At 44.0% G+C, this 15685-nt stretch overlaps 1 protein-coding gene across 2 annotated transcripts in view; it reads left to right on the top strand.

Annotated features, from left to right (window-relative positions):
• The first annotated feature begins 1550 nt into the window (after window positions 1-1550).
• Window positions 1551-15685, top strand: part of SLC36A1 (solute carrier family 36 member 1) — a 67526-nt gene continuing 53391 nt past the window's right edge. Inside the window, exon 1 of one of the 2 annotated variants that reach the window (XM_049647962.1) lies at window positions 1551-1848. In XM_049647962.1, coding sequence (XP_049503919.1) covers window positions 1737-1848 — 112 coding nt within the window. In that variant the 5' untranslated portion in view covers window positions 1551-1736. Of the gene's footprint in view, window positions 1849-12507; window positions 12639-15685 lie in introns of those variants that run through there. The other variant, XM_049647965.1, reaches the window with a different exon arrangement.

Genomic DNA, 15685 nt, shown 5'->3' with positions numbered 1-15685 from the left:
AAAGGTTTCATTTTATGATGATAGAAAATATTTATGGTTAAAGATTTAGAAAACAAAGCAGAATTATCTCTGGAGATTCTCTCAACCTTGCTTATAACAGCTATAACATAAAATAAAATAGAAATAGTCCAAATGTCTGTTAATAAGGACTTGGTAAATAAATCATCTATGATGAACTTATGATCTATCATTATACAAGAAAAAAAAGTAAATAACAGATCAATATCATAGTTTGAAAAGAATGATTAGTACATAGGATATTTGAATATTCATGAAAAAATGTGAAAAATGATTCATATAACTTTTAGTGGTATATTTTCATAGGGGAGAGATTTATAGGGATCTTTAATCAATAATGTTTATATTATTGTTTGATTTTGTTTAAGAAAGAGCTGTGATGGTTTTGTGTTCTGATGGGATAAAATCAACCCTAATGATTTAAAAATGAAGATAAAAGATACACCTGTAAGTTCATCTCAGAGAGGTAGCCACTGTTACTGTTTTATTTTTAATGTTTATTTATTTTGAGAGAGAGAGTGCAAGAGCTCATGTGTTGGGGGGTGGGGGCCAGAGGAAGAGAGAGAGGGAGAGAGAGAACCCCAAGAGGCTCCATGCTGTCAGCGCAGAGCCTGATGAGGGGCTCAATCTCATGAACCATGAGATCACTGCCTGAGCCGGAATCAAGAGTTGGAAGCTTAACTGACTGAGTCACCCAGGCACCCCCAACTGTTGTTACAATTTAGAGTAGATACTATATATATTTTTACTTTGTATATAGACACATGCAGACATTTGTATTTACAACAGTGAGTCCTAAATGTACATCATACCTTGTAGCCTTTTGATGACCTATACCACTTGTGTTTGTTTCAGCACTCGGGTTTGAAGAACTAACAAATATCTATGAGCAGTTGCTTTAATAATTCCAGAGGAAATATTCTAATCTCAGTGAGCTCACAGCCTAGTTAGAAGGAAGGGATGTGGACACATAGCTATATTCAAGGGAAGCTACATCTATCTATCTATCTATCTATCTATCAACCGAAAAGGGAAATATAAGATAGCAATTCTGTGTGGATCAGGGAATGATACCCAGAGGAGGACGGGCATGATTTAAGTACTTGGAGATAACTGGAGGAGGAAGGACATTGCACGTGGGAAAAATAGCGTAAGTAGAGGCTCAGTGGTAGGAAAAGACAGGATATATTTGGGAACAGTAGATAGCACAGCTGTGTTGGGACATGGGACACTTACAGAAGAGAAGTGGAAGATCAGGCTGGAGGGTAGGTGGGTGCCAGGTCACCCAGAGTCTTGTGAGCCAGATGAAGGTGTTTAGAATAATATCCTCTCCAACAGAAAGACCTTGATTATTTTCAAGTGGAAAGGTGTGCTTGGTTTTTTCTGTTGCTGCTGTGAGGTAGGGACCTGGAAGTCCCAAAGCAAAGGCCGAATCATTTAAGTTTTCACTAACTTGGTTGATTTGGAGCAAGCTGCTCAAAGCTCAAGCTGGGCTATCTCTGGCCATCTGTGTTTCTGCTCCAGGGCTCTGCCTGCTTACAGTTATCTGCCAGAAACATAAGGAACGCATAGAAGCCCAGGTGATCCACAACCAGGAGGAAGAACACGATGTACCCGGGTGTTCAGAGCAGATTATTATAAAAAGGAGGAAGGCAGAGAGAATATGGGGCCACCTCGTGTGTTGTGTTTTCAGCCCCTGCCTCACCTCTCCTACTTGGATGCCATTGCCACCTACAGCCACAACTATGAAGGCCTGCAGCAGCCTCAGACCTCCTCCAGCTCCAGAAGGCACAGGAATGACCCTGGAAGGCTCATTACCCCCACGTCCAGGTATGTTTTTAGGCAGAAACTTTGTGTCCAGGTAGTTATGGAGTCAAGACCTGCCTTGGCCTCTGTATCCCATTGCCTGCTGCCCAATCTCATCTGCTTGGAGAAGGAAGGCTCTGTCCTCCTGCAAATTCCAACTGGCTTGACTTGGACACTGAACACTTGCTCGGAATTGGCCATCCTTTCCCCCGTGGAATGAATCTGTTTCCACTCTTGTCCTTCCAATCTATGCTCCACACAGCAGCTCTAGTGGTCTTTTAAAAACTCATTGATTATATCATGCCCTTCCTCTGCTTCAAGAGGGGACTTTTCTCTGCTCTTGAATTAACATTCTGATGCATGATTGGCTCTTGCCTGCCTTTCCACTTTTTCCTTCTACAGTCTCTTCCTCCTCAGAATGCTTCGCCAGCTTCTGAAGGGCTCTGAGTTCTTCCCACTTCATGGCCACCGGCGATACCATTTCCTAAGGAAGTTCTCCTTTGCCTCTTCAAGTGGTTGCTCTTACTTGTGCTCCAGATCTTGGTTTAAACCTCACCTCTTTAGACAGGTTTTCCCCAACCCGCTATAGCTCTTATTAATTCATAATTTTCCTTATGTACTTTCCATCTCTACTGCTAGGTAATAAAACTCCATCAAGGCAGGAGTCATGCCTGTTATATTTACTCCTGTCTCCCTAGCACCTAGCATGGGGGCTGGTCTAGAGTGAGTACTCAGTGGATACTTGTTCAGTGAGTGGGTGAATGAAGTAATGAGCAAATGGATCCTTGGTTTCTCGGTGAATGGACTCCTCTTCTAGAAAGTACACACAGTCCATGTGACTTTGAGTCATTGTATACTGGCTGGCATTCCCTGATGTTCAGGGTCATGAGCCATCTCAGACTGGCCCAGGGCCTCCTCAGCTTGACCCCTTTTTGCTTATATCACCTTCTGGTTTCTTGGCCCTGGCCACTTCAACCACTGGAACTGGAGGGTCTCTACTGCCCATTTCCTACCCCCTGGTCCCAGCTTGCCTTGGACCTAGGCTCTTTCTGTTTAGACAGGCCCACAATTAGCAGAACCAATAGGGTTAAATAGATATGTTCACGGAGGACCCCAAATCACACTTATAGCAAAATGTGATCTCAAAAGGTATTTATTAATGATTGCCGGTAAAGGTTCAACCCCAGCATAACACCCATTGAATTAAGAGTGATTTATTTCACACTGTGAAAGCAGTATCCAGTAGCCTCATTATTTAATCTTTTGAATTCCAATGACTATGGAATAGTGGGCAGTGGGGGGACAGAGAGGAAGAAGAGCTGACACAAAAAAACCAAAAACCAAAACACACACACACACACACACCCCACAGCTCTGCTGTCAGAATGTCCCCTGACTGCAGGGAGAGGTGACTCCAGACTCTAGCCACCCAGAATCAGCTAATCCACACTCAGAGTAACTAACAGTTGTTCTTTCCCAGGAGAACTAGGAGCTAAGTGCATTTAGATCACATGTTTACCCAGAGTTGTGGTTTTTGGCCTGTTATGATTCACTGTGTAACTTTGGGCAAGTTGTTCCCTGTTTTGAAGGTTCACTTTCCCCATCTGCATTTTTAGGGGGCTGGGTTCTAGAAACTCCTGGCTCTGACCCTGTGAGAGTCCATCTTGACCCATATGCAAGGCTTGAGTCTTGGTTATTGTTCCGTTGCTGTCTTCCTTTCAGGATTAAAGAAAATCCTCCCGTTAAGCACAGGAAATGTCAATTTTATATATATATATATTTGTTTGCTCCTAGAGGCCACTTCTGTAGTCAACAGTGTATGGTTGTTTCTCAAACTTTCATACGCATCAGAGTCATCCAGATATCTTGTTCAAAGACAGATTGCTGGGGCCCATCCCCAGAGTTTCTGATTCACTTGCTCTGGGACGGGACCCCGAAATTTGCATTTCTAACAAGTTCCCAGGTGACACTGATGCACCTGGACTGGAGACCAACTTTGAGAACTACTTTAGGACACTCAAAAGTGTTGATATTAATTAAGTATGTGTTTCTGAGGGACAGATATCAACATTGGACTAGAGGCTGTCTGAGACCTCAGTGGGACTCACCATCCTACTCTGTTCCAGGCAAGGAAAGGACAAGGTACTCCTCCAGGGGGCATGGTCCCAGAGCCAGGTATAGGGGCTGGCCGCCAGGGCTGCCTCACCATATCCCCATGGTTCATAAAGGGCCCATTAAGCCTAAGGGAGAGGGCACAGGAAATGGGTCTTTGTTGGGTTTAGCAGCATATCGTGGGATGAAAGCAAGGCAGGCCGTTAGCACAGGGCTGCATGGAAAGATGAAAGGTAGATGTATGGCAGAAATGCTAGGTGCTAATGCCCACTGGTGCCCACTCTGCCTCCTCACTTCCCTGAAGGGTCTCCAAAATCATCTACAACTCACTAAATATTTAGTGAGTGCCTACTGAGTGTTTTCAGCTGTGCAAGGCACTAGGGTACATATTATTGAATAAGAGGGGCAGGGCCCCGTCCTCCTGGAGCCGTCTGCTAAGCAGATTAACAAGTCGCATGTACTCACTGAACGCATGGTGACAGACACTCAGGCCCAGAGGGGGCAGGGCACTTGTCCAAAGTCACACAGCGAGCTGACCTCTGGTCTCCTGGCTCCCACCACAGTGATTTTCCTTTTTTACGCTGCTGCTTCCCTGAGACCGCATAACTTGCTGGTCTTTGCGGTAGCAATGAAGATAATCATGCACGCTGCCCCTTGTTGCAACGATTTTTACCAGGAGCGTAGGGACTCATGCTCCTCTGGGCTCATCAGAATTTCAGGGAAATATAGCAAGGAATGTGACTTCTTTGCCATTTAATTAAAAAAATACAGCGGTGATGAATGCCTATTATAAAAGGGTCTAAGGGTCTAGAAGTATATACAGAAAAAAGGAACATCCCTATTTATATCCTCCCCTCCCTCATTCCAATTTCATTCTCTTCCTTCTTTCCTCAAAAGTAGCTACTTTTCACAGTGTGGTGTGCTCACGTCCAGACCTTTTCTATGCATTTGTAGACATTATGTACACTAATTTATAAACATTGTATATATAAGCAGGCACTTAAAAGTGAGTTTTAAAATCATATATGTATAATATATTTATTTTTTTAAGATTTCAAATATACCTTTATTTCTTCTGAAAATGGAGGTATTCTTGGTAAAACTTCGGCTACCACACCACCCTTCGGACCAAATTCTGGCACAAGTTAACATAAATAAAACACACCATAAGGTCCTTTACAATTTACAAATGAATATCATATAGATTTTTTACTTAATCCTCAAAGCTATCCTATGAGGTAGACTCAACTGAATGTCTTACGATAGTTTTTCTACAAGAAAACCGGTGCTCATAGAAATTGAGGGAATTGCCCATTGAACCACAACACCCAAGAAACAAAGCTAGATCTCAAACCCAGCCCTTTTGCCTCCAAATGATTCCCATTGCATTGTGCCCTACACTATGTCCCAGTGGATTTAGCAGGTTTCTTCATTCCAGTGTTGAGCCCAGTGTTGTGAGTATCGTCCATCTCTGCCAAACAGCTCTTAAACAAACTGGCTAAAGCCATTCTGCATTAAGGGTATGGTAGAGCTGGGGCAAAGCATATATAATAGTATTTTTTAAATTGTGTGCGTAAGGTGAAAAGTGGACACTGCTTTTGTGATAGAAACTGCAGAGACAAAAACTGAATAAGCTCTTGGCTGATGGGGCATGACTGAGAGGCCTTGTTCTGGGATGTGTGTAAAGAAAGGTGGCAGGAAACAGGGCGAACCATGGCAGTGGAACTAAAGCAAAGCAAGCCTTGTTTGCAAGGAGGCTTGAAGGCTCTCCCTGTAGCAGAAGTAGTGGGCACAGGGGCGCTTGGGGGGCTCAGTAGGTTGAGTGTCCGACTCTTGATTTTGTCTCAGGTCATGATTCCAGGGTTGTGGGCTTCAGCCCTGCTTGGGCTCCTCGCTGAGCATGGAATCTGCTTAAGATTTTCTCTCTCCTCTCCCTCTGCCCCTCCCCCCTGCTTGCGTGCACTCTCTCTCTCTCTAAAATGAATAAAATAAGATAAAATAAGATAAAAAGAAGTGGTGAGCACAGTTCACCAGGACACCCACACAATGCATGGCTACGAAGCTTATCACCGTCAGACTGAGAGGACCCAGACAGAGATGGGGATGTGGTCAGAAGGAAGAGAGTTAAGTAGGTATGTTAGGATGAAAATACAGGACAAAAATGGATCGGACAAGAGAATGGGAAGACAAGCCATAGATTGGGAGAAAATATTTGCAAAAGACATCACTGAAGAAGGACCGTTACCTACATTAACATTCAACAATAAAAAAAGCAATCTAATTAAAATGGCAAAAGACTTGAACAGACACCTCACCAAGGAAGACACACAGCAGGCGAAAAAGCATATGAAAACATGCTCCACATCATATATCATCAGGGAATTGCAAATGAAAACACTACACACCTGTTAAAATGGTCAAAATCCACCACCCTGACAACATCAAATGCTGGCAAGGATGTGGGGCAACAGGAACTGTCACTCTCTGCTGGTGGGAACGCCAAACAGCACAGCCACTTTGGAAGACAGGTTGGCCGTTTCTTACAAAGCTTACAAAACATTCTTACCATATGATTCAGCAATAATGTTCCTTGGTATTTACTCAAATGAGTTGCAAACTTATGTCAACACAAAGATCTATACATGAATACTTAGAGCAGCTTTGCTCATAATGGCCAAAACTTAGAAGCAACCATGATATCCTTCAGTAGGTGACTAGATAAACTGTGATACATGCGGACAGTGGAATATTACTCAGCACTAGTAAGAAATGAGCTATCAAACCATAAAAGACATGGGAGAAACTTAAATGCATATTACTAAGTGAAATCAAGCTGGTATGAAAAGGCTACTTACTGACTGATTCCAACTATACGGCATTCCAGAAAAGGCTAAACTATGGGGACAATAAAAAGATCAGTGTTTGCCTGGGGTGAGGTGAGAGAGGGTTAGGCAGAGCATAGTGGGTTTCTAAGACAGTGATACTATTCTGTACGATACCGCAGTGGTGAATACCTGTCATATATTTGTTCAAGCCCACAGAACACACACCACCACGAGCGAACCCTAACATAAACTATGGATTTTGGGTGACAATGATGTGTCAGTGTGGATTCATTGATTGTGACGCACGTACCACTCTGGTGGGGGATGTTGATAGTGGAGAGACGTGAGTGTGTTATGGTAGGAGGTATACAGGAACTCTGTACTTTCTGCCCAATACCGCTGTGAACCTAAGACTGCTCGAAAAAAATAAAGTCTATTAAAACAAAACAAAACAAAACAAAACAAAACAAAACAAAACGCCTGAATATTTAAGAAACGTGGACAGAGGGATCATGAACTCTGCAGTCTGATATTATTGATATAAGTATATAACTAGTCAGTCTCACATGGACAGACAATAAGACCCTACAGAGAGCAGACCAGAGAAGTAAGTGGCCATGAGTAAAGGAGGGACAAGAAAAAGGAGTGGCCCTAACCCCTCCTGTCATGGGCTCTATCAGAACACTAGAGACTCGTACTAGGTGGCTGTATGTATTTGTGCTGCTGATAAAATTATGCTAATCAAAAAAAGTGTGTGTGTGTGTGTGTGTGTGTGTGTGAGTGTGATTTGTAACCCTCCCCTCCCCCCACCCCCTGCCCCCCGGCTTGTGGGGCAATGGAACAGACCCTGACTTGGGAACTCAGTTGCCTGGTCTCCATCGTGGCATCGCCTCTGGTTTCCTGAGGCAGATGAGGTGATGTTAGTGGGCACAAGGGGTGGCTAGCGCCCTCCTCAGTCTCCAGGCTGTGTCTCCGGGCCCCGGCTGGCACAAGCAGAAGTGAGTTCGGTGTGCTGCAGTGACCCTCCTGGGTCCATCGTTCATCCCTGTTCCCTTGGCACAGCTGCTAACTCTAGATCTAATTGTACTCAGGGTTCCAGGACAGGAAGCCTGACCTTAACTTAGGGGTGTTCTGGGGACAAGCGATAGAGAGCATTTCCTCTGCCTTTCTCGTGATCTCTTGAGGACAAAGCTTCTCATAAAATGGGTCAGATTGTGACAGAAGACCCACGGGATGCCAGCACCAGGCTCAGACCTGCCCTGCACAGGCTCTGAGGGAGAAGTGCCTCATGCAACCCTCTCAACGCCTCGGAAGGCAATAGGATTTATTCTCACAATGCTACCTATGGCTCAGAGATGGGACAGTTGGCCCAAGGTCACACAGCTACGGTGGGAATAGCAGAGCCGGGATGGGGGTGAGTGCATTTTCCTGTGGTCTTACACAGGACATCCTGGAACCTCAGAAAGTCATTCGTTTCAATATTCTCTTCCCTCACATACAATGCTTCAATTGTCCTACTACAGTCCCCCTCTATAGGCAAACCTCAAGCAGACTGGCCCCTTAAACCTTCAAGGACAGATGATAATTTATCTTCCTAAAAAATCTCTGTCCATAACACAACCTTCTTTAAAACTCCTTCTAGGATTCAACAGTACTCATTCCCCTAAAAATCTTCCCTTACCTGCAATTTAAGAGATTGATAAAGAGGATGTCACCTCTGTCTGATCATTCATTTTGCAAACCTATACTGGCTCCTTGTGCCCAGTGATAGGCTTGGGATGAGGCCTGGTCATTGTCCTCAGACTGCTCAAGGTCTGAACAGTGAGTCTGATCCATGCTAGAATTAGCTAACCTTTTCAGCAAATAATTGCTATTTGCCAGGCACCATGTTAAGTGCTTTGCATGACTCAACTTAATTGGTCCTTAACAACAATCATCTGAAGTAGAAACTATTATTATCCCCATTTGACAGATGAGAAAATTGAGGCTAAGACAGGTTGAGTAACTTGTCGCAGGTTATATAGCTAGTAAGTGGCAGAGCTGGGATTTGAAGTCAGTTCCATCTGATGCCAAAACCAGTGCTCACTTCCACAATGTTCTATTGACCCAGGTTAATGTCAAACCTGGGATTCTTTGATTCTGCTGGCAAAGACTTGGCCTGTCTTCTTCAGTAGAGGCAGATAATGCTTTATAGGTGTCCTCACTGGCAACACCATTTCTCCAAAGAGTAGCTCAGACGCTACCTCTAATGAAAGCCTTCCCTGCTTTGACCATCTGGAAAAAATACCTTTCTCTTCTGAATCCTTGATTTCACTCATGCCATTCTGTCTGGGATTTCAGCTATGTGTGTACATATCTTCCTCTGTGAGTTGTGAGAGCCTTAGAGGATCATGTCTCATGTTCATTATTGTAGCCCCATTATGACTGGGTCCTCAATAATGTTGAAAGGATCCCTAAAAAGTTATGCTTATGTCAAAAGCATTATCTTCAAGGAACATTATTGTTGCCCATCTCTACACCTCTCTTTGCCTGTCAAAAATGGAGAAGAGCCCAGATTTAGCTATTTGAGCTATTGAAAAGAAGGAAAGAATTCCCACAAAAGTCTTAAGGTACAAGATCCTAGACGCAGGAGCTACTGTTGGGGAGGAAAGGACATTTACAAGATCCCACTGGCCTCCTTAGACAGCAGGAGCCCTGGTGGGAGAGTTGCTGAGCCCTGCCTGGGAGCCCCTGGGACATTCCTTGGGCTGCACCATTCAGGGACTGGCTGCTGGAAGAGGTGTCCCCAGCCCCAGGCAGGTGGATACCTCACTCTTCAGCTCCAAACACTGTGTGTGAGGGGTGGGGAGTCTCCATCACTTGGCAAAAGCTTGAGCAAGAACAGCCTTGGCATGTAGGAGCTGCAAGGCCCAGCTCTCAGCTGCTTGAGCCTTAGAAGCCTCAGAAACTTCAGTACAGCTCCACCCCACTGGCCTGGAGTGATGCAGGCTCTGATCCTCAGGAAGAACAAAAGACCAAAAGCACGAATGAGTGGATGAATGCGCTTTCCCTCCACTCCCACAGAGACTTCTCACCACTGCTCTAAGAGTCTGTTCTTTTCCTTCTACCAGTACTGATTGAATGCCCACGTGCCGGGAACTTTTCTGGGTGCTGAGGATCCCCCGGTCCCAGGCAGTGTGGTGCCTGTTTTCCAGGAGCTTAGTTGGACACCATGAATATTACTCTGGGTTTCTCATAAATAAGTAAAAGTTTCAACTGTAGTAAGTGCTCTGAACACTTGAGTGTAATAAAAGCAGTTGGCTCTTGGAACGAGGTCAGCAAAGGTTTTCCCGAGGAAGAGGGAAGTCCTCTGCCTGGCAATGTTCTTTTCACCTCCTTGCTCTAATTAAAATGTGGCTCCCCTGAGGTCACCATTTTCTCTGCAGGTCACTGCTTCCAAATAGTTTGCCCTTCACCCCACCTTAGACACCCACTCCCCCCATCATAGCCTAGGCCTTGTCATCACCGGAGACTACACCACCTTCAAAATCTCTACTGCAAACATCCTATTCTCTAGATGGCTTACCAACTCCTATCGGTCCATCTTCTATCCATGAGTTTGCAGACCGCACCAGATCTTTGACGTCAGGTCCCCCAGTCTACCAGTGCTACTCTGCTCCCTATCTACTGCTCGTCCCCTCATACCCTCACTGCCATCTTAACCCAGCTATTAGACAGTCATTGCAGTCACCCTGGCCACTCACTCTTATCCGTCTTATCCCTTTCCTTGTATTGTGTCCAACTTTCAAAGCCATAATACTGGGTAGATGCAACTTCACCTCTACTTTGAGACTACACCCAAGCAGTTGAATATGGGTTGAGAAATATACACAGATTTGCCAACTGGTTGCATCTTAAATTTATGAACACGACCCTCAGGTGGGTCCCAGCACTGTTGGGCAGATCTATGACTTATCTTGTTTCTGTTGCTTTCCCATTCTTCAGGAGGACTATTTCTTATGCCTTCTCTTGATTCAAACCTCCAGTATTCTCCCCTTTTCACTCTCAGCTGATGACATTGTTTTTATTTCATTGAGGAAATAGAAGCAATCAGAAGAGAACTTCCTTATCCTCCACCCATGAAATCTACCCACTGACCTGTGTCTGAATCATATACCAGGCTTTTCTCCCACAAAAATAGGTAAACTGTCCTCACCTGTCATTAAGTTCCTTTATCTTGCACACTGATCTCCTCCCCTTCCCTTTACTTAACCAAGAGTTTTGCTCTTGCAATGATCCTTCCTTCTCTCTTGGATCATCAAAATTCCCCTTCCTACTGCATTGTTCCAATGAACATATAAACATAATAGAGTAACTGTTCTCTCCTCTCTGTTCTCTTTCATAGCATAACTCCTTGAAAGAGGTGTCTCTACTCACTCTCTCCAATTTCTCACTTTCCATTCTCTTGAATCTATTCCAGTAGACTTTGATCCTTATTACTTCATTGAAACTATTCTTGTCAAGGGTAACAATGCCTTGCATTCCAAAATCCAGTGGCTAAACCTGAGTTCTCGTCTTAGCTGGAGTAGAGATTTCAGTCTTTTTACACTTATACTTTTCACCACAATGGTGGATAGACTGTAAGGTGCCACCTCTGTTGATATTCACGGTATTCGTGCTCTTATATATCCCCTCCCCTTGAGTGTGGGTGGGGCCCATGCTTGCTTCTGACTAACAGAATGTGGCAAAGGTGATGGGATGTCGCTTTCATGATTACATTACGTCATCTAAGAATTTATGTAACCAGCAAACTCTCTCTAGAGTCCTCAAAGCTCAGCTGGCTTTGGAGAAGTGGCCATGTTGGAAGGCTCACATGGCTAGGAGCTGAGGGCCAACAAGAAGCCAACTGCCAGTGAGAAGCTGAGGATTTAAGTCCTACAATAGCAAGTAAATGTACCAACAACCCAAGTGAGCTCGGAGGAAGATTCTTTGGCAGTTGTGCTTCCAAATGAGAACACAACCCAGCTAACACCTGACTACAGCCTTGTGAGTTCCTGTAAGCAGAGGACCCAGTTAAGCCACCCCTGACCCACAGAAACCATGAGACAATAAAAGTGTGTTGTTTTAAACCACTAAGCTTGTGGTAATTTATTACACAGCAATAGAAAGCTGATATAACTGCTTATCTTTTATATGAGGTCGTTGCTATGTTTTTTCCATAATGGCATCTTATATTGGATTTTTTAAAGACTCAGATACAATTTATTTGCTTATCAAACGGGTACCATTCTGTGTCTTCATATGCAAATGGTAACCATAGAACCCTAGGGTCTAAGTGAAGGTCATTGGAAGTTACCAAGTATGACCTTGAATGAACACCTTTGTCTCGCAGAGGCTGTTTCCCATGTGTAAATGAATGGGTTGCAGCAGACCATCTCAGAGAAACTCTGAGGTGTGATACATAATGATTCTCTGGCTGACCTTGGGCCCGCCCAGTCATCTTTGGAAGGAGGAAGATTTGGGAGGTGAGCTTCCTTCCCCTATTCATTTCAGCAGCTAGGGGCAGAAGCCCAGACTGAAAGGGATTTGCTAAGTCAATGGTAGAGCTGGCCCCAGCCCTTTCCTTCATGCTCCTATGTCAGTGCTTTTTCAGTGGCAACAGGAGGCCCTTCTCTCTTCTCAGCTCTCCCAGGCCCTTTGTTAGCATTGTGAGGTAAAGTCAAGGTCTGCCCACCCTACAGATGGTGCTTTGGGGGTTTGCTCTAGATCTCTTGGACCCTTGCCTGGGTCCAATCCTGGGAATATTCCTTGTCCAATGGTGCCTCTTCCTGCCTTATTTCAGGAGGACCTACCAGTTGGCCTTATCTTGTGCCAAGGAAGCTGTTGGCTGAGTAAAAGGTTAGGAGAAGTTCTGTGGATGAGGGGGAATCTGTAAGCAGGTTTCAGGTAAGGGCGGGGGCTATAGCTTTGGAGAACCTGAGCCCAATAAGCTCTTGGAAACTTACCCCCAAACAACCTTACTTTAAAAACTAATACTCAAAATAAAACATACACGCCCAGGTTTAGACTATTAATATTTTAACCAGAGGATTTATAATAAAAACTGGAGTCTTCTCATCTAACCTTCTCCATGAAAAGTCTCTCTTTCTGTGGCTAAGCTTTTTTAACATCTGTTTTTTCAGTTCTCTAGTTTTCCATCTCTCTATACAATATAATGAGTTTTCAACTTATTAATACAATGTTAGTGCAAATTTATACCTGTTTTAGTTATTTACCTTTATAGCTTAAAATTATATAAGCATAGAGATAAATTTATTGTCAATTACAAATATTTGTACTGGTTTTCTATTGCTGTTGCAACAAATTACCACAAGCACAGCGGAGTAAAAGAACACAAACATTCTCGTACAGTTCTGGAAGTCAGAAGTCCTAAAATCAAGATGTTAGCAAAACTGTTCTTTCAGGAGGCTCTAGGGAGTATCGGCTTCCTTTTTCTCCCAGCTTCTAGAGCCTCCCACATTCCCTTGGCATGCAGCTCCTCCTTCCATCTTCAAAGCCAGTAGAACAGCATCTTGCCTCTTCCCTGACCTTCTAGCCTCCCTCCTGTAAGAGCCCTTGCGATGTCACCAGGTCCATCCAGATAATCCAGGATAATCTCCTCATCTCAAAACCCTTACTTTAATCACATCTGCAAAGTCCCTTTTGCTGTCTAAGCGTTGCGGGGATAAGGATGTGGACATCTCTGGAGACCATTAATCTGCCTACTCCATCATACATCCCAGTTTACCTGGAGCAGTCCCACTCTATGCCGATTGTCCTGATGCAAATATTAACAAGGCCCCTTTCATTCTCAAAAGTGTCTCCATTTGAAATTATATCGATACTCTACTTATCCAGCGTTTCCCAGTCTTTTTTTATATCATAACATGTAGAAAATAACATTTTCTAGGTCCTCAGGATGAAAGAACAAAGCCTGTTTATGGTTAGAGCTAACTGTCTCAGGAGCTCTAGCCACTTTGGGACCTGCCTGACTGCTTCAAGGGGCAAGAGTATCAATACCTCAGCACCCCATAACCCATTTGTGATACCTCATTGGCTATCGCACAGCACTGGGAAAGTCTTCCCTCCATTAAAACAGTATAATATGTTTAAACCGTGCTCTTGTGATGCCCTCCTGTGAGCAGCCTTTGGTTCCAAGGGTCTCACACACGTGCATTGACGCTCCTGTCATTGTAATCCTGGGGGCTAGTGCAGGTTGTCGGACTGATGCACCCCTTGCCATCTTTTCACCTGCGCCTCCCAGTTCTGTGTCTGCAGAATCTTCTGTCCCTCACACACTCTCCCAGGCATCAGAATGCCAATATTGGTGGCACAGCACTCGTCCTGGATTCACAGGAGGGGCTTTTGAAGCACTCGTACATTTTTTTCTCTGGGACTCCAGAGCGCCTAAGTGTCTTAGCTTTGTAACATACTCTTCTTTCTTTAAACGTACTCCATTTACCACAGAAATACTCGTGGTAAAACATCTTATCATTACCACTGCCTTTCAGATCATTATAAAAATCACAACAGCTTGGCCAAGAGGCATATTATAACGGGTCGATCTGGCACCAGCACTTTTCCTATGTACTTGAGCCGGTATTTGCTTCCTTAGCAGGGTCTTTGCTTTAAATTGCTGCTTTTCATTTCCACTCTGTTCCTAATTTATTTTGCAGGATGCACTCTCCCTAGTCCTCAGCATGTGATGTCATGATGATGTTCAGCCTTCGTTATAGGAATATTATGTCTTCTAATACCCATGCCCAAACTGAGGATTTTAAAATTCATTTTTCAGCACTTGTGCCACTTAATGAATCCTTGAATTATATCGTTATGGCTTACAGAATGTTTTAAATTATACTAATGATGAATGCTCATGCTACAGCTAATAACTACTCAGACCTCTCACACAAGTGCCATGTGACCAGGGCATTTCTCTCTGTATTCTCACAGAAGGACCAGGTGGGCACTTCTGTGTCCCAGCCAAAGTGGCCACCGTACGGGAGTTATAGTGTAGGACAATTCACTGTGCCCTTCTGAGCATCAGTCTGGCTATTATGACATACTTTGTGAAATTTTGAATTTGGGTGGGATTCTAAAGACTGTAAATTCTGCATACAAAGTGGATCTTTACTAATATTTTTATATCACACTACCTTAAATTCACGTAACTCATGTGCATACAGACTGTCGTGTGCATATACACCCTGTTTTTTTTTTTAACAAAATGTAATCATTCTCTATATGTTATTTTGTTACCTTTGTATGATGTGGGGGCCAAGGGCTCCAAAGCAAGGGCTCTTTGCTAGAGCAAAGAGACACATGACCTGTGTGAGACTCTGGGTGCACCGCTCCTCCTCTCTGGGCCTTGGTTTCCCCACCAAAGGATAGGGGGCTGGACTCACTGATCCTAGAGGCCTGCTCCTGCCATTGTCTTCCTGGTCTTGTAGAAGGCAGCTCTACTCTTTCTGTGGTTCAGGCCAAAGTATTTATCTCCTCTCTCTCATACTCCATTTCCTTCCATCGACATTTAACATTTCCAATCTACCATAAAACTATTTTTCAGAAATTGACCACTTCTCACCATCTTCACTGTGCTTACTCTTGTCAAATCATCATAATCTTATTCCAGATTATAGAAACTGCCTCCTGACTGGTCTCCCCTTTCTGCCCATGCCTAAATCAACCCAATAGGCAGAGCATCCTTTTTTTAAAAAAAAAATTTTTTTTAACGTTTATTTATTATTGACAGACAGAGAGAGACAGAGCATGAGCATGGGAGGGGCAGAGAGAAGGGGAGATACAAAATCTGAAGCAGGCTCCAGGCTCTGAGCTGTCAGTACAGAGCCCGATGCAGGGCCCGAACTCACAAACCGTGAGATCATGACCTGAGCCGAAGTTGGATG

The sequence above is a fragment of the Panthera uncia genome (assembly GCF_023721935.1).
Source record: "Panthera uncia isolate 11264 chromosome A1 unlocalized genomic scaffold, Puncia_PCG_1.0 HiC_scaffold_17, whole genome shotgun sequence".
Classification (NCBI taxonomy): Eukaryota; Metazoa; Chordata; class Mammalia; order Carnivora; family Felidae; genus Panthera; species Panthera uncia.
Note: the sequence above shows the minus strand (reverse complement) of the source record. Positions and strands in the feature narration are given on the sequence as shown.